Here is a 19,977-nt window from a genome sequence, read left to right on the forward strand (position 1 = left end):
CACCTGGAACCCTTCACAGGGTTAGTACTTGTTTACCTGAGGTGTTAAATGCACCCTCTCCCCGCTTCCCTGCCCCATCTGGATTTCTGACAGAAAGAAGAATCCCTTCCCAAACAAGGCTAGCTTTATAACAAAGCAAGCAAAGAAAACAAACAGTGCACATGGCAACTTCCAAGCCCTTGGAGGTGAGAGCACAATTCTACAACTTTGTTGTGCTCTCATAAACACTAGGGAAAATGCTGTTTTAAAACCGCATCCCTTTTCAAAGAATTGTCATCCTATAAGATACTCCTCACCCCTCATTTGTAATTGAAACAGGGTGGAAAGGGTCCTGCGAGCATAACTCACACCAGAAGTTCCGCCGAGACGGTAGTTACCGAGACAGCAGTTAATCGTCACCTGCAAAGCCCCTGCAGCTGCGAAGGCGTCATTCCCAAGGCGGAAAGCAAAGGGGGCACCGCAAGTCCGGCCAGGTTAAGAGCAATTCTCACCCCGGAGGTGCGTGTGGGCGGGGGGAAGCGGGGGTTGTTCGGACTTCTCCGCATCTCATGCCCCCAAATCCTTCTCTTTCTTTCCACCTCGTCCCCAACTGCTTTCCCATCCCACGCCCCCCCGAATGCTTCTCACTTCACCTTACACCCCAAACACTCCTGTTCCACGCTACACCCCCAAACCCTCCTCCCCCCAACACACCCCTAAGTCGTCTTCTCCCTTTCTTCTCATGCTCTCAAGTCTTCCTCTCCCTCAAACCGCCTCCTGGAACCCGAATTCCCTCTCGCCGTCTAAAACTCGCTCTCTCCGCTTAAAATATAAATAGCTCCTCTCCCGATCCCTGAATTCCCGCGCCTTCGCGGGCTCCCGGCCGCCGACACTCACGAGAAGAAGGGATCATCCTCAAAACCGTTGCTCAGCATCCCGAACATCCCAACTCGCTCTCGAGCCGCGGCGGACGCAGACAGATTGGAAAACGATGTAACTCGCCGCGGCCTCGACTCGAGCTTGCCTTGCCCGCACGGTCGACGGTTCTCTCTCGACCGCGAAGGCGGGGCCCGCCAGGAAAGGCGGTGCGTGACGCCTACCTCCTTTCCCATTGGACGCTCGCTCCCTGACGTCACGAAACGAGGCGGAGACAATGCGCCGCTGCCATGGCAACTGCGATCAACACAGCGGAGGCTATAGGTTTGGCCTCGCGCCAGCCAGGCAACCCTCCTGAAGCCTCTTGAGGGCCAAGATTGCTTGTTCTCTGGCCTGAAAGAACACAAAAATTAGAGCACGTTTTGTGTGACCTTGGGAAAGTGACGATTGGCCTCGAACCCGAAGTCCCTTCAGGAAAATGGGGATGGGTCAAGGTGTAGGTTACATGGTATCCAAAGACCACATTTTGTGACCACAGTAAAGAGTCCTGTATCATAAATACTCTGCGATAGTTGGTCAAAAGCTGTACACAAATAATGAGAAAAAAATGTGCAAAAAGTTTTTGAGTAAGTTAGCAAATAGTGTGCTCAGTGATTTCACCAAATTTATTTGCTGTGAGTCTAAAACTCAAAGCAGTATATCCCAAAGTGGGAAATGCTTGAGTTATATGTACACATGGTATTTTAAAATAAGATGAGAAAATTACTCTCTCTTCAGTCCTCTTTCCAGTCTCTGTTTCAAGAAGCAAGTCTCACTCTGATGCTGGTATGTCTTTAACACACTTCTCCAGCATTCCTTAACCTAAGGGGTGCAAGGCTTGCAGCAAGCAGCCCTATCCAACTAAAATTCCATTACTACACATTTTTGTTTTAATTATATTTATACGCGAGTCTTCTGTTTATTGCTAGTAAAACTGGTCTTAAAGTAATGCTATACACTAATAGCTAGTCTTTAAAAATTTAAGTGAAAAAGGGAGCTAATTTAAAGAAACAATGCAGGTGGGATTTGGACATAGAGGAAGGGCTATCATATTACTGAATTTGGAAAACACCGTCCTTGAAGCCTTCCAGGAACCTAAAGACAGTTGGAAGAGTGGAGAGAAGAGAGGACATTAAAGAGAGAATAATAAGACGAAGGAGAAAATACATCTTCCATGTCCACCTTTATTTCATTGGGCTCCCAGCCTCTCTGGGAGGCTTTCCTATAGAGAAAGGCCATCCATGGCTCCACAGGGCCTCCTGGGATAGAGTTAGAGAGCTGGCACTCTGCCAGCGTGAAGAAGCGTGCAGGGCCTGATTTGGAGGTGGCAGGAGTACTAGGGTTATTTTGGGAGCTGCAAATTTAATCCTTTGGACCTTTTACCTCCCCACCTTTAGCCAAGTTCTCTGGCAGCCTCCTTTTCCTGAGACTGGTGGCACGAGGTAGGGCAGACTTCACAGCCCAAGGCAAGATAGTATTGCCCTTCCAGGGAAGAGGATATTTTCTTCTCCTCTGTCCTGAGAATGAAGCTCAGGGAGCATACACATATTAGGAAATTTCTAAATTAGTTTCAAAGCAAAAAAAAAAAAATGTTTTAGAAGACCTGAAATTATTCTCTCTTTAAAACAGTACAACCCAACATATTAAGGAGGCCACATTTGAAAAACAAAACAAAAACTTCAATTTTTGGGGTAAATTATTGGCAGTAAGTGACAGTACTAAAATAGTTCTGGATTAAAGTCAAGTAAAGCAACTTGTGAGAAAATTTTCCCTCTTGTTCCTATGGGGATTTTGCTTAGATTCTATTGTTAAAATATGAAAGATTTAGTGGCACATGTTAGTCAGGGAGTTACCTGGAGCTTTTAAAAGCAGCTTGGGCATAATGGCAAATGCTTAAAAAAAGAAAAATGTGGAGAAAAGAGGAGAGTTGAAGCTGAAGAGACCTCACCCATTTCAGATCTGATGGGTAAAAGTGGGAGATAAAAGAAATCAGCAGGAAAGGATCAATACCTGAGCAGGAGGGGAATACAGATCCTGAGCGTGACTAAAGGGGTGATGGTCCTGAACTTGTCTGTAAATACAATCAAAATAGCTAGTATGTATTGAATGTCTGCCAGGCACTGTTGTAGGCACTTCAGGTGCATTAACTCATATATTCTCACAAGATTTTTATGGAATAAAGATGGTTTTTACCCCCATTTATAGATGATGCAACCAAGACACAGAGAGGGTAAGTAAACTGCCAAGACTCACAGAGCTAGTAATTGAACTGGGCTGGGTGCCTGGATTTTCCCTGGTGGGGTTGATTGCATGGAATGTGGATGATCGGCCATACTTAAAGATGGAGGATGAACGATAGTAATTTCTCAGAAACATGCTGACAAACTAAATAATGGGCCCAAACTAAAAAAGTATAAAGTTCAGTGGGAATTTATTTAAATCAATTCAATTTTACACAAACTGAGTTTGGCATTAATCTAGACATTGAGGTGTTGGTGAAAAACAAACAAACAAACAAAAATCCCTGTCTTCCTGGAGTTTATATCCTTGTGTGGGCAGAATGAAAATAAATGACATAGAAAGTAGTATGTTAAAAGGTGATAGGTGTTAGGGGAAAAAAATCTGAGCAGGGTAAGGGAGATGGAGGTGTGCAATTATAAGAAGGGAGTTCTGTGTAGGCCTCATTGAGAAGGTGAACTTGAGCAGACTCACTGGAAGGAATTGGACATCTATCAGAAGAGCATTCCAGGCGAGTGCAAAGGTCCTGTTGTAGTATGTGCTTGCTGTATATAATGTACAGTCTATTCGTATGTCTTGAAACTTGCCTTCAGAGGGATGAGATAAGCCAAGTAAAGTGAAAATTCCCTATTAGGATAATACCTTCCACTTATACTTCCTTGTTTCAGGCATTACAATAAGTGCTTTACATACCTTATCTCAGTTAATCCTTACAACACCCTGTATACTAAGATGTTTATCTCAATATTTTATATATATATATATAAAAACTAAGACCCAGAGAGTGATTGTCCATTCAAATTCAAAAGCCAATTCAAATCCAGATTAGTCCTACTCCAAAGTTTATATTCTTTCCACCACCCTACTTTTCCTCCCTATAAAAAAAATAACCTTTTACTGAACACCTTTTGTGCACTAGGTACTTTTACATATATAATCTATAACCACACTACAACTTATGGTTTATTTGGAAGGTCACTGATCAGGTTAAGAAAACAGAGAAAAGCATGAAACCAAGCCAACCCTACAACTCTATTAAAAACACCAAGAGTTCAAAATGGCAGTGAGTCCTCTTTTCTTTCGTTCATTAATTCACCAAATGCTTATTAAGATCTAATTATATCCCAGGCACTATTATAGACTTTGAGGATACAAAACTCTCTGGCCTCTTGGAGCTAACATTCTAGTGGACAGCTCTTTCACCAGCTAATTCTGCAATTACCATTGTTACAGCACCTGAGACTTTACCAATGATTTTGAAGATGTTATCTGAAATGCCCAAGAAGAAATAAACAGGCTCTGAATGCTAGACTTTCAGACTTAATTATAACTGTGCAAAGCCATGGGTGTTAGGCCATTATAAACACCTTTACTGCAGTTAATTTCAGCGTGTCTAGGGTTTCATTGTCCTAATTAATCCCTTTGTCTTGAACTGTGCACAGAAGTGGTCTGGAAGTGAGAGGTCACAGCAAACTCACAGGGGGCACCATGGGACATTTAACATTTTTGAGGGAAAAAGAGAAACTTGACATCTGTTGGACGTTGTGCAAACTACTAGCTTGAAATAGTTCAAGTATTTCAATATTAGATTGTGCTATATTCCTTTAGATGATGTCACATCTTTGGCAAGCTAGGTTTTTCAAAGTTGCTATGATGAAAAGGAAGTACTTTGCAAAAATCAATGTGGAACAGGAAACAGTAAGTGCAGAGTTCCATCTGTTTCCAGAGTTTGAGAAGTTGAGCCATGCTAGACCAGCTCACATCCGTTAGCAAGTGTGATTATGTAAGAATGATATAAAATTTTTCCTCTTGATTTATGTGCATTATTTTCTAAAAGACTACTGAGTTCTTAAGCCATAAATACTTAAGTTAAAAAATAAATGAATACTTAAGTTGTTTGGACTTTACTACATAACATACAGAACTATTCAGTATTTATTTGGCCCTAGGTGGCAGAGTGAAATTATTACTGAGGCACTTAGTTTGGGGACCCTTGTCCTAACCCCATGGTGTTTTTTCAAATTTAAAGTTGTATCATGAATCCATTTTTTGTAAAAGGTGCAATTCCATTTCTTTTTAGTGTTTTCTTCTTTTCAGCTAGCTGTCTTACCAGTTCTCTAACAAGTTTGCATTATACCTTTAGGAAAGACAGGGAAATGGTGCAGGGCTCTTATTTATCTAGTAAGAGCATGCGTCCCCAGGTCTTCAAACTCCCTGTCAGGGCCGCCTCTAGTCCACTTATGGCATCTTTGTTCAAATTAGGAACAGGTGTTTTTGAAGATACTTTCATGAAGGGGAAAATTGTTTAATAAATTGACAAATCGACAATGTATATGATACGACTTGTGCCCTCTTACACGTCGCACACTTGTCCATGGCAGCCCCACTCCCAAGCCTGAATTCTTTCCACTAGACAGGAGTATATGAGTACCAAGCTCCAGCCACAAAATCATGTGCAAAAGATGTAATTTTATTGTCCTGCAACTGAACTTTATATTTTGGCTCCCATTCCACTGGAAGTAACACTCCCTTTTCCTCAGGAGACAATGTCAAGGTGTAGTTGGTTGTCAACCACACTCATCCCTGGAGACATCTTTATTCCACAGGGTGGAGCCAAGGATGCTAACTAAGCATCTCACAGTGTGGGCTACAGTCTGGAACAATGAAGAATTGTCTTGTCCTAAAGGCTCATGGCACTCCTCTTCTTTGAGAAAACATTCTAGAGTAGGTTTTTCCTCCAGTGAAGTAAACATTCAAAGCAAATTTTGAATTCACACAAGGAATTTTCCAGTGTTAAATTCTCCTTTTTGGGGCCTGCTACCGAGGTGAGGGACAAGAGTTTTGTTCACACCAAACTATGAACAAGAAGCAGAATTTTTCAGTTGTGTTGACTTTTGCAATTCATTTTCTCTGTGGATGTGTATATCCATGGCTGGGAGTTTATTTTGCACAAATTGTAATTGAGGTATAATTTAAATACGGTAAAGTCCAGTAATCTTAAGTGTACAGCTCAATGCATTTTTACATAAGAATCAAGTTATGTAAACACCACCCAGTTGAAGCTAGGAAGCATTCCAAAATACCCCAGAATAGTCCCTCAGACTCTCTTCCAGTTGATCTCGCAAAGGTGACCAGTATTCTGAGATTTGCTCCTTCTGCTTAATATTATGTCTACAAAATTCATTCAAATTGTTGCATGTAGTAGTTTGTTCTTTTTCATTCCTGTCATATTTTATTATATGAATTTACCAGAAGTAATTTACCCATCTACTGTTTTTTTTTTGCTTTTAAGACTAAAGCTGCTATGACCATTCTTGTGTATGTCTTGATTAGTTTTTAAAATTAATTTAACATTCAGCTATTTTTAAATCTTTATTTTCAGTGAGCTCCAGAAAACGTTTTCTGCAGACAATTTTATAAGGATTTTCTTACTGAGGCAACACTTTGATGTTTGTGACTGTCTATATTTCTTTTGTGTATTGAAGGAAAACTTGGTTGGTTCTTTTTAAATAATGAAAAATTTTAGAATCATTGAGCCTAAAACAAGTTGAAGAGTACAAAGCATTCTTTAAGAAATACTGTTGAGGTCATCTGTCGCGGGAACTGTGTAATGTGACTGTCTAAAGCATTATTTTAAAAGTTATTTTTAAGCCTTTGATAAGATTTGGAGAGAATTCAAGCTGTGGGTGGATGTCCCACAACAAAGGCAATCATTTGAGAAGTCTGTCCAGGGAAGGAGAAAATTATTTTAGAAAACATTAAGAACTTGTAATGCCTGCATTCTTTGTCATATGCTTAGATACCTTTATTATTTGAATTGGTAGAGGAAATCTGCTTCCATTTTAGAAGAGTTGTGTTTCATTTCAAGGGCATGCAAGTTTTAACACTATCTGGGGCATATATTTTGGGGTAACAATATGAAGGGGTAACAGAGAGTTAATAATGACTGGTTCCAAGCTACACCTGGGTTCCTTCTAATTCATTTCTCCCTCAGACCTAGAATCCCCCTTGGGAAAGAGCCGCCAGCAAGGCTCATAGTACTGAACAGCCCTGGCAGCCTACTGGGAGAAACTGAGGCAGCCCATGCCTGGGGTTGCTGATTGGTAGGAGAATGCTGTGGTCTGCTGAGTGTTCTTAATAATAAAAGGTAAAACATACTATGTGTTTGGCACATTGATTCACAACGGTTATGATTTTACAGAAATAAACACGGGCTTTAGAGAGTAAAGTAATTCGTTTACAGACATATTGCTAGGAAGTAGAAGAGTTGGGATTGGAAACCAGGCTGTCTGGCAGTAGAATCTGGACTCTTAATCAAAACTCTAGGTATAACCCCTGCTGCCCTACTGTGCACAGGTGACCAGCTGTCTCCTCTACCTCTCATTGAGGGTGGGGCTTTACCTAGAGCTGGAGTCAAAAACACAAACACCAATAAGGGCCACATAAGAAATAAAGGTGAGAGAAGTGGGATAGGTAAGATGATAAGACTTAATAATAATCAAAATAACAACAAGCATTTACTGAATTTCCACTGTGTGCCAGACACTCCTCTAAATGTTTTACATGTTTTAACACCCTTAATTCCCCCAGATAATCTAATGAGGTAGACACAATTATGGTGCCCATTTTACAGGAGAGGAAGCTAAGGGTCAGAGAAACCATTTGCTCCAGGTCACACATCCTGGAGTGAAGCCCAGGAGTGTGGCCTGAGAACTTGCACTCTGACCCTTGTGCTGTATGTATGGACATGAACACCTGGAGGTGTGGGCACAGGAGGAGGCCTGGCTCCAGCCAAGGGGGCAACTGCTATTCAGCTCCACATGCCTCCCCTGCAGAAATTCATGCCCACTGGTGAAATGGTATTTCACATATCTCCAATTTTTTAAAGTTAGCAATGAATTAAAAACAAAATACTTGAGCAGGCCAGAAACAGGCCACTGGGCTGCATCTGGCCTCAGGCTTTGTCTGTGATCTAGTTACTGATAGTTCAGTTTTCATGGCATGAAAGGCTATCCGAGCCCAGGAACAGCCACATGTTGGCTTCTGAATGCAACTCAGAACCGTGTTGACAGTGAATCCTGGGCTGTGAGAGCCGAGAAGTGCCCTGACTCCTAACAGGCCTTTGTGAGTGGACACCAGTCACCACCTCATCACTGGCTGTCTGTATCCTAAAATATCAGGACCACGAGGCCGTGGTTCCATTTGTGAAGGACACTTAGATTACCAACTAATGTTTTCATCTGGTTTGCAAAAGTTCAGCACACGTTTATCAGGTTCTAGGTATTATATTACCTTTCTAATTCTGTTCAGTCTTAAAGTGGATCTGAAATCATCTTGCTTGTGCTCTAAAATGCTTGCATTCATATTTTTTATTTATTGAAGACTGTCCACTCTGTATAGCTTTGGAATTATTAGACTCTAATAATGTATGTAATAAAATACCAAGTCTATTTATCCTTATAGAAACAATCTGTTAAACTAAACGTGATTAGATGCTTCCAAGACTGTTTTCCCCTTAACATTTTTCACTTGTTTACTTCTTGTTTTGTCACCAGCCAGCATGTATAGGAGAGCCATAGGTTTTAAACAAAATGCTTACTAGGCAACATTTTTAGAATTTCATTTCTTTTACTTCATTTAAGTTTCTCCTTCAAAACTTATATTCATACTGGGCATGTATTCTAGGTTCTTGAGAAAAAAATGTTTAAGTGTTGTATTAGTTTCTTAAGACTGTCATCATAACAGAACCACAAACTGGGTGGCTTCAGCAACAGAAATTTACTCTCTCACATTTCTGGAGGTTAGAAGTCAGGCTGTTGGCAGGGTCATGCTCCCTCTGAAGGCTCTAGGGAAGAATTCTTTCTTGCCTCGTCCTAGCTGACAATCCTCGGTGTCCTTGGCTTGTCCCTATATCCCCAATCTCTGCCTCCATCATCAGTCATTATGGCCCTCTCCCCTGTCTCTGAATCCAAATCTCCCTCTCTTATAAGGACAGTAGTCACCGGATTTAGGGCCCTAATTCAGTATGACCTCATTTTAACTTGATTACATCAGCAAGGATCCTATTTTCAAATAAGGGCACATTTCTAGGTTCCAGGTGGACATGAATTCTGGGGGGTACACTATCCTACCCAATGCATGCATCTATCAGTCACTTATACAAAAATAATCAGAATAAGTACAGAACAAAATTCTCAAAACAAATCATGATACAAGACTTGAAATATAAGCCAACAATCAGCTGTCAAGTATAGAACTTTACAGTATGCACTTCAGATATTAACCTCATTTCTTGCAACTTCTTCCTACCTTTTCTACTCTCCTTCTCTCCTTTGCCCTATTTTCTTTGTTGACTTGTTGAACTTTTTATCTGGTCATATTCTATGAATATGTTTATGAAACCCTCGATACTTTTCTGGAACAAAGAATGGTAGAAATAAATAAAATAATAACCACTGTTAATTTGATGGTAGTGTTGAGATACTGGCCTCCATTTGAGAACAAACTCATTATCAGAGATACTTTCTAACATGATAAAATGCCAGTGTAGATCTCAGAGTGATGTCTCTAATTGCCTAGACCTTTTTACATTAGGTATCTGCATGAGTTATAACTCTTTTGTGAAGATAAAAAGGCTGCTGCAAGAAATCGCCCAGCTCTCTGAGGGCTGTCAGACTGGAGGGCATCTCAAATAAGATTAATGCTGTCTGCCTTAATGTAAGAAAAGATTTAGCATAACCAAGATTATGGATTCTACAGAAACCTGCCAGCACTCATTTATTTGGAATAAATATTATTTTTAATTAAAGTCCTAAGGTGGGTTATTCCTGAACTAATGAGATCCACAGTGATTTCCTTTAGGAATTAATTTTCTTTCTTAATTCTCAGTCATTTTGATGATTACAGTTCATTCAATCTTACTCATGGCAGTCAGCTTTGGAAGAGAAGCTGATTTCTAGCTAAAGGTGCTAAATGACCCTGTATTTATTTTTACATGGCACTCTCATTGTCTAATTATATTTATCATTTATCTCTTAATACTTTTATAGGTTTGTCTGTCGAATTTAGCTGTATTTGGTGAGTTGGCTTTATAAAAGAAGATCACTCACAAGAGAAGAAAGCTTCATGCTAAGTGAAATGACAGGGAACATAAAATCAGACAATTACAGATAGCATTACTATTTTTAACTGTTTAAAAATTGATTCTTGTCCATTGCTAGGCACTGTGCTGAGTGTTTTCTACACATCAACTCTAATCCACATAGGAATTCTTCAAGATAAGGATTACTATTTCTGTTTACAAGATCATAGAACAGAGGCTCAGGAGCTAGAGGTTTAACTCTGTAGCTCATATTCATAGCATAATGCCATTCAGCCTCTCTACTAGCGGTGGTGATCACCCAGCTTTCTGCAGAACTCTAATAAACATCAGTGTTTATCAGTATGTGGCTCAGCCAGTTTTTCAGTGACTCAAGAGGGCTGGTCACTATTGCTGTGTAACAAACCACCAAAACTGTGTGATATAAGTGAGCCATTCTATTATGCTCAGGGAGTCTGTGGGTAAGACTTTTTGACAGGGAAATGAAGATGGCTAATCTCTAGGGCCTCAGCTAGTGCGCGTCTGTGGACGGACGTGTCTTCACTCAATGCTGGGTGATGACTAGACCCTCTGTTAGGGCTGTCGGCCAGATCACCAATACGCACTTTCCATATTGCCTGGGTTTTGTAGCTACATGGTAGGTCCTCAGTAGTTGGTCTTCTTATATGGCAGCGTAGGGTCCCGGGGGTTTCCCAAGAGAATTAGGCATAAGCCTTTCGGGAACAAGCCTTGGAAGTTATGATGTACTGCTCCTGATGCATTCTTTTTTTCTTAAGATTTTATTGGGGAAGGGGAACAGGACTTTACTGGGGAACAGTGTGTACTTCCAGGACTTTTTCCCAAGTCAAGTTGTTGTCCTTTCAATCTTAGTTGTGGAGGGTGCCATTCAGCTTCAAGTTGTTGTCCTTTCAGTGTTAGTTGTGGAGGGCGCAGCTCAGCTCCAGGTCCAGTTGCCATTGCTAGTTGCAGTGGGTGCAGCCCACCCTCCCTTGCGGGACTTGAGGAATTGAACTGGCAACCTTGTGGTTGAGAGCCCACTGGCCCATGTGGGAATCGAACCGGCAGCCTTCGGAGTTAGGAGCACGGAGCTCCAACCACTTGAGCCACCGGACCAGCCCTCTGATGCTTTCTTGTGGTTACAATCAAGTCACTCAAACTGACCCAGATTCAAGGAAAGGGACATAGACCCCACCTCTCAATGGGAGAAGTATCACATAATTTTCAGACATGTTTTAAAGCCATCAGAGTGGGTCACAAATACTCTACTACATATTGTTACTCATTGCTCACATGTTGGAGTTGGGGTTCTTATCTGTGTCACTTGTTGAAGCCTGCCCCTTCCTGTCAGCTCACTTGGTCCCCAGAAATATAAGTACACTACAAACAAATGCACGTCTATTAATAGTTGGGGCTTCTGCCCCTAATTTCTAGCTGATGTTGCTAAATTGGCAGACTCCCTTTCAACCTTTTCTCCTACAGATGGAGAGAGCCAGAATATGCCTCATTTACCTTACCACTTGGCTTTTCAGGAGCAAGAGCAGGCTGAAAATATTCAAATTTATTGCTTCACTCACATGAGATCATGCACTTGGTTAAATCAATCTTTAGTAAATTAAAATACTTGTTGACAGGAAGTCCTTGCTGGTGGAGACAGAAATCATTGATCAAAGGTTGGCTGACACATGTAGAATTAGAATTGAATGCAGCATTTTCCATGTACTACAATGTAAGATCAATGAATGGCTTTTTAAAATTACCTTTAAAGGAAGAAAAGGTTGAAAAAAGACGTGGAAACTACTTAAATGGAAGAGGAGGTGATTAGGCACCAGAGTTAAACTGATTATTTGGTGCCTTCTTCCCCCTGGGCCCTCACCTCAAGAGAGCATACCGTTATGACGTCAGACAAGCTGAAACAGTCACGCCAGCTCTAAATGAGATACATTCGGGGTCAGAGAACCACTCTTAACTGACTAGCATTGGCCTGGAATAGAGGAGCAACGGTGATCAGGAATTCTCAGGGTCTAAGTGCCACTCACTCCGGCTGAAATGTTTGCACACACAGCTGCTGCTGTTACTGCTTAATCTACTGCTTAATCTAACTTCATGAAAAGGAAGCTTGTTTAATAGCCTTTGGAGAGGTGGGAAAGGGAATGTGCTCCTCAGCGGTATCCCATGAAATCGTTTTCTGAATTAATGGAAATTTGAGTGAGTAGATGGGCCGCGTAGCTAGGTTTCTTTAGGATTTCACTATATTTTTAAAGGAAATATTATCTTATGATTCATAATTATCAGGATAGTTTCTGCCATGATGTGCTGAAATACTACACTTTCTCATCTCGCTTGCCACAGGGGAACCGTCATTTGACTAAGTTCTAGTGGATGAAGGCTACACTTCCAGGTATCCTTTAACTTCTGAGTCATCTTAAAAGGGAGGGAGCACAGCCTTCATGCCGCCTGGAACGTGGGCATGTGGAATGTGAGCACGATGGCTACAGCTTCAGCAGCCATCCTGAACCACGCGGTGGAAGCCACCTACTGAAGGTGGTGCAACAAGAGGCTGGGTTCTTGACGCAGGAATCCACCATACAGGCCTTTAAATGTCTTTCCCTTTAGAGAGAAAGAAACATTTTCCTTATTCAGGTCACTGTTCATTGTTGCTGCTGTTGTCATTGTTTGTGAAACCAAAACTGACTGGTATATGTAATCAATCCTAATTGACACACCTCTTGAAGATAATTTTATCAGCTTTCGTCCTAGCGATACACAGAGGACTTACTCAGAAGTGTTAATGAAGGTATTCTGTACATAGATGTGGGCAGGATGAAGAGAGCCAGTCAATGGCTAACAGTCAATGGCTAACAGTCAATGGCTAACAGCTACAGGAAACCGTTCTAGCCTTCAGGTCTGAAGGGGCAGGAGGGAGCTGTTACTGTAAAATGGTGAGAGCTGTGTCCTTGGGTGAGGGTTGGCCTACAAGAGTTGTGGCCTTAGGAAAGCAGCCAAAATGGAAACGGCCCAGCAGAGGTAGAGATACACGATTCTCTCTCCTTCCTTTCATTTCCTGCCAGTGCCTATCAGCTGGACCTAAGCAGAAGCAGAGGGCAAAGGAAACTGGGTTATGCAGTCTGTAAAGGTCAGCCTTCTGGGACAGCAGAAGGGAAAAAAAAAGCCAATAATGATTCTGAAGAAACAATGAAAAAAAACTAGATGCATACAATATACCCTCATTAAGTGACTTTTTAGTTTTTAAGTGATTTGAAGAGATCGCTACAATTTGCATGAAATCATGTACATTGAAAGTTCACTTATTGTTGCTTATTGTTTACTTATTGTTGCTTATCTTTACTTATTGTTATTCACTAGTTCAAAGGCAAAACGTACATACCCAATAGCCCAGAAATTCCACCTTTAGGAATCTACGCAGCCATGAAAAAGAATGAGATGCCATTTACTGAGGCGCCTTTTAAAAGAATGATGCACATAGATGTACTGCTTTGCAAAGTTATCCAAGGTATAGAACCAGGGAAAAAAGTTAAGTGCAGCCCAATCTGTTTTCATGGTCTGAAAAGAGAGCCCGTGTGTCAGTATCTGCAGAGGGATATCTGTTTCAGCACAGGCCAAGGCTCGGAGGGCTGTTAACAAGGTCACTGGGTGGGGGACACAAGGCAGCAGCACAACAGGAGGGGCAGACATTGTTTTACATTCAAAAGTTGGCTGCATATGGATGACTTTCCTTTTTAATAGTTCTCTTTTTCTTTTTTTTCTTCAATTAAAGTTTATTGGGGTGACAATTGTTAGTAAAGTTACATAGATTTCAGGTGTACAATTCTGTAATACAGCATCTATAGATTACATTTTGTGTTCACCACCCAAAGTCAGTTCTCCTTCCATCATCCTTTTTAATAGTTTTCAATGAAAAAAACAAAACACAAATCACAAAGAAGGGGACGCTATCACTTAAAAAACTTAATTCTTGGTTACCTTTTGTGTATTCTTTTATGAGGCTGTTGCCTGTATTTATACAATGTTAACAAATAAGCAGATTTAATAAATTACGTGACATTTGCTAGCTGTCATATTTAAATTACATAATTTCTAGAAAATATATAAATAAATACTGAAAAAAATGAAGTACTTAACAGAAAGAGAATTAATTGAGTAAAATGGTGGCCACTCATATTTCATTTAAAAATTCCACATAGGAACTGGAACCCAGTATTGAAATCCCCTACTGACATTTAAATTATATTGATTTTTTTTTTAACTCCAAAAGTAAAATTATCTCAGATCTATGCTGCCATTGTTAGTAAAAGGACAGAGATTTTTGTCATAGACTGTAAGAATTCTAAAATGTGCTTTTCAAAAAAATAAGAGAAAAAGCATATTTTTATAACTCTTTCAAAGCTCACCAAAGTCTGTGTAAATGACTTTCAAAGGGATTTAGAAATCAATTGAACAATGTCTCTTGGGAATTGTATTTCAGAATTACAACAAGATAAAACTACTTAGAAAGTGGAACGTTGAGTTAAGGACCCCAAATAGAAACTGAGTCTCTGGTATTGTCTAGGCTGTGGCGAATGCTAACCTATTTACTAATCACTTGTTACCTTCTCTTATTAGTTATATAAAGTAGGTGAGTTAAAAGTCTGAGTACCATGTTACAAGATGCTAGTAAGAGAGGGTCAGTTCAGTTCATCATTCTGAGAACTGCAACAGGATCATTTGGCCATTCCTTTTCGAGACCTAAAAATAAAAGGGTACACTGTTGAGTTTAAAATGTTGTCTTACTATATTGGTAGCCTTTATTTCTTGAAAATTGACCTATACCTTTCAAAGAGAGCAATCACAAGCGACAGCAAGTGGATCCTGAATGACCACATCCACATAATTTGAAATTTTATACAATGGAAAAATTAGACCAGAAAGAAAGTTGGGCAAGTGCAGGACTAGTAAGAGTCTCGCTTAAACTCTAGCCGCACTGTTGTTAGTCCTTAATGCAAGAGAGAAGGCACTGTGTATTCTGTACTTCCCCATGATATCCACAGGCCTCCATCAGCTCAGAGATATTTGGAGATATAAATCAGAGAAACAAAACTAATTTGGTTATAAAACTCATCATGTATATGTATATATGGTAAAATACACATAACAATTACCATCTTAACGTGTATAGTTCACTGGTATTAAGTACATCTGCACTGTTGTGCAACCATCGCCATTATCCACCCCCACAAAACACTTTTCATCTTGTAAAACTGAAGCTCTATACCCATTAAACAATGACTCCTCTTTCCCCCTCCCTTCAACCCCCGGCAACCACCATTATACTTTGTCTTTATGATTTTGATGTCTTACTCTAAGTACCTCATATAAGTGGCATCATATAGTGTTCGTTTTTTTGTGATTGGGTAATTCCAGTTAGTATAATGTTCTCAAGGCTCATCCATGTTGTAGCATACTGCAGAATTTCCTTCCTCTGTAAGGCAGAACAGTATTCCATTGCATGTATAGACCACATTTTATTTATCCATTCATCCATCCATGGACACTTGGGTTGCTTCCATGTTTTAGCTATCGTAGATAATGCTGCATTGAACTGGGTGTAGAAATATCCCTTTGAGACCCTGCTTTCAATTATTTTGGTTATATACCCAGACACCTATTTATTTTTGTACTGGCTCCAAATAGCTTTAGTAATTTAAATAACCAGCCTGTTAAACAGACTGCCCATTTGAGATGAACAAATACATTCCTTTTTCTTTGAAAAATATTTCTTAAAAGCGTTCTTTGTGCTATGCATAGGCTAGATTCCAGGGATATAACAATAGCAAAAAATAATTTGGAAATATATTACGACAGAACATTTTGTTTGATTTAGAAAAAAGAAAAAAAAATCACATAGAGCTGAATATATTGATCAATGTCCATCCCGATGATAAAAGATAAAGATGATTTGAGAATTCAGTGTTCTCTCTTACCTCCATTTTTATTTCTGTTCTTCTGTAAAAACTCAGATATTTTCTTATCAAGATGATTTTTCCATTACTTCATAAGGGAGTTCCAAAGAGTAAGGCTTACATTTTAAAGGATGACATTTAAACATTTTCTAAACAATTCAAGCACTGCACCTATTGAGTAATGGCCAAGAGCTGGTATAAAATCTCTAATACTCAGAAGGAATTTTGGGGTTGGGAAAGGGGGGAAGGAAAGAGTAACACGGGTGCAAGAATTCCAGATCAATTCATCCCTAGTTTAGTGACCGAAAATGTCCCATGTCTAGCTTTTGTTCACTATCTTATTTGCTCACTCAAATATTTTCACTTGATGCCCGAACCAAAAGAAATTTGGAGAGGGATCTAATCGTAGGCAATTGAACTGTATCTTTTAGTTCCAAAACGATGATTTCCACAGTACAAGGTGGAAAAAGAGTACCAGGGAACATACAATGGTCCACATGGCTGTGCAAGCCTTATTGGCAGATGTAAGTCTTTCTTTGAGGTATTGAAAGTTTCCTTTCAGCCACCACTGCACGTCTCACCTCGCGTCTTCTTGGCTGACAGCAGTGGGGATACAAGACTATTGACACCAGTGGCCACATGAAAGCCTGGCTCAGCCTATTCTCCATCAAAAGGAAGAAATGGACGGAGAAAGCCAGAGGGTGACCAGGAACCTAAAACATTGCCGGGATTTTTAATAAGATTGAGAGGGCGGGGCCCCTCTTCCCTCGGTTAGAACTGCGACAATTCCCAGCCGTCTAGAGCAGCTCTCAGGAAGATGGATGTGGACGGCTGTGGGTTCCTGTGGCTCCAGGAGCTTGCTTATCCTTTCACAAGTCTTTGTTCAGTTGTGATTTCTTCCATTTAATGGGATTTCATTTCTTCCACTTTAATTTTCTAACTTGGAGTAATTTCTCTCTCCTTTGCAAACATGTCCTCTTCTGTCACTAAATATTGTATCTCTTATATCATACACACGTTGGGGCTTCATAACCAAGCCTCTTGAGGGGAGGATCCCCACTGGATTCACCTCTATATACCCACTGCCCTTATTGTGCCCAGCACAAGCTAGGTATAAAAAAAAAAAAGAGGGTAAATTTGATTGAAGGAGACCTGAGATTCCTCAAGCAAATAAATACATGGCAGGTAACTAACTGTAGAGCAACGATATCTTTTAGTCTTGGCAGGGAGGGAAATCAGGGAAGTTGGGACAGCTGGAATAGGGTCTACTGGACACTGCAGTTTAAATATATACATAATAAGGAGTACACTGAAGTTGGGGTGTAGCTTTAAAAATCATTATCCATGCCACAATTTGTTCCATATTTCATTAAGGTGGCTACCATGCCAAAATATTTCCTTGGTATAAATAGTAAACTTTTTATATTAAGGGCTTTCTCATAGGTTATTTTACTCAAAAATCCAAGTAGGCAAGTCCACTATTAGTATTCTCATTTCACATGCTAGGATGCTGAAGCAAGGTAGGTGAATGACTGAAAGTGTTCTGTCCTTATATCCTAAGGTATCTCCCTCTTCCTAATTAAGGAGTGCCTGAAAAAAGTGTTCTTACTCCATTTTCCCTGAGAATGTACTCACTTCAGAAATGAAAAGCCGACTTGTACTATTAGTATTCATCATTTTGCACAAGATGAATGTTCAAAAAACACTTTGAGGTTTCATGTAGGTCCAAATTGTTATCATTAATCAGTGACATGAAAGGTATTGTTTTGTTTTATAGACTCTTTATATTAGGATATCAAAGTGGGCCGGGATACATCACCTAGCCTGAGTTTGGTGGTGTGTTCGATAGTGTTCTATGAAGTCTTTCTCATTAAATTTGGTTTGGCTTGTGTGGTAATACTGTAGTCTTCAATAGGAATGCAAGTAAACGCAGTTCATAATATATTAAAATGCATCATGTTAGAAATCAGGAAGGAGGGATATAGATAATGAGTTCCTGTAGGGACGAAAGTTTAATTAAAAAAAATAACTGGATTCTCCATCCATGTGAAAAATTTAGCTTTAAAATACAAATCTATTCATATTTTACTGCCTAGCACAAATAGGCAGTTCAAGCTTCTGTATTGGGCTACTTGCCACAGAGGAACACTGGTGGGAAACACAATTAAAGACGATCGTAATGTTTTCACTGCCTTATAGATGAGGAACATCAGTCATACTGAGAAAAAATGCCTAGTCCAGGTTCTCTGGAGAATCACTAGTGGCCCAAATGACAACCCATATTCTCACCTAGACCACTAAAAATTTGAATTAAAAAATTAAAACGAAAGATTTTTTCCAAAAGATGATAGTACTTTACTGTTTACAACTTGGGCAAAGAATGAAATACAAAATATTTCAGAAATGAATCCCTCTTTTAAGTCACTAAAAATCTGTATATCTATATTAAAAACCATACAAACCTGAGTTCATACTGGGCACTTATAGCTAAGGGAAAAAAGAACACTAGCATGTATTTAGAATGTGAAAACATGTTTGTATGAAAACAAGTATTTTATCATCAGTCTACTTTCCACACCTTTTTCAATTAAGAGTAAGCTCTTCGTGTTTATCATTTTTAACAGGGATTAGAATTTTAGTAGTTGCAGAAATACAAAAAGAGATGGCATTAAAATGTCCTGTAGATTGGTAATCCTGTCCCAAGAACTTTTCATATTTCTCTTGTGTTTGGAGGGACAGTCTTCATAGAGACTAAAGCAGAGTGAGAAGAGACAACACAACATAATAGGAAAGGGAAATACTCATGTCAACTGTTCAAAACTAGTTTTGTAAGGCAAGGCCTAAAAGTCCTTATCTCTAGCACGTTCAGTATGGAATGCATAGCTGATTTCCATTCAGCTACTAGAGAAAGGTATTCTACAATGACAGATAGCCTTAGCAAAATTACAATTACCGTATTTTGCCGTGTGTAATGCACTCCCATGTACAATGTACACCCGTTTTGGCCCAAACTTTCAGGGGGAAAAAAAATCTTTCGTTTTAATTTTTTAATTCAAATTTTTATTTGTTTACATTTATGTATTTGTTTCTTGTATTATAAAGGAATTTTAGCATTTATTTTTTAACATATTATGGTACAAGAAATTTTATGTAACAAATAATTACAAAACACAAAAACAGATAGAAGAAGGTACGAGAAATTTTATGTATCGGTAACAAATTTACAATATTTATGCATCACAGAAGGCCAAGAACGCTTTGTAGTCATGGCAAGTTCGTCATAAGTTCAACAAAACCGATTACGTATCGTATTCCAGGGTATTATTTTGCATATGGATATCATTATCGATTTCTAGAGTTATTCTTTTAACTCATAAGCATAAATAAAAGAATTAAAAACATTTGTATAAATATGGAATTAGTACTATCCATGTATAGTGCACACCCTTATTTTTCCCTCACAAATTTGGGCCGAAAAAGTGCCCATTATACACAACAAAATACGGTAGCTGGCTTCCTCGCAGGGAACAGCAGTTGGTTAAGTAAGATTAAAGTGAGAGCTCATCAGTTTTCTCAGAAATGATTTCTCCATCATGGGTATTTTGCCAACTGGTTAGGTCTAGCATGAACATGTGATTTCTAAAAGAATGAGCTGGGATCTGCTAACATGGTTCAAAGGAGCACTTAGTAAAAGCTAATCTCTAAGCAATAAACCATCAATTTATTTAATTTTCAAGAAATCTTTTCAATAAATACATTATTCTTTTTTATTTTTCTTTCTTTTTTTTA

At 39.5% G+C, this 19,977-nt stretch overlaps 1 protein-coding gene across 2 annotated transcripts in view; it reads right to left on the reverse strand.

Moving 5' to 3' along the window:
• Nucleotides 1–1,038, reverse strand: part of MLF1 (myeloid leukemia factor 1) — a 44,770-nt gene extending 43,732 nt beyond the window's left edge. For both annotated transcript variants that reach the window (XM_033090356.1, XM_033090365.1), the window contains exon 1: nt 877–1,038. In XM_033090356.1, the coding sequence (XP_032946247.1) occupies nt 877–923 (47 nt within the window). In that variant the 5' untranslated portion in view covers nt 924–1,038. The remainder of the gene's footprint in view (nt 1–876) is intronic.
• Nucleotides 1,039–19,977: the final 18,939 nt, after the last annotated feature.

The sequence above is a fragment of the Rhinolophus ferrumequinum genome, chromosome 2 (assembly GCF_004115265.2).
Source record: "Rhinolophus ferrumequinum isolate MPI-CBG mRhiFer1 chromosome 2, mRhiFer1_v1.p, whole genome shotgun sequence".
In the NCBI taxonomy this organism is placed as follows: Eukaryota; Metazoa; Chordata; class Mammalia; order Chiroptera; family Rhinolophidae; genus Rhinolophus; species Rhinolophus ferrumequinum.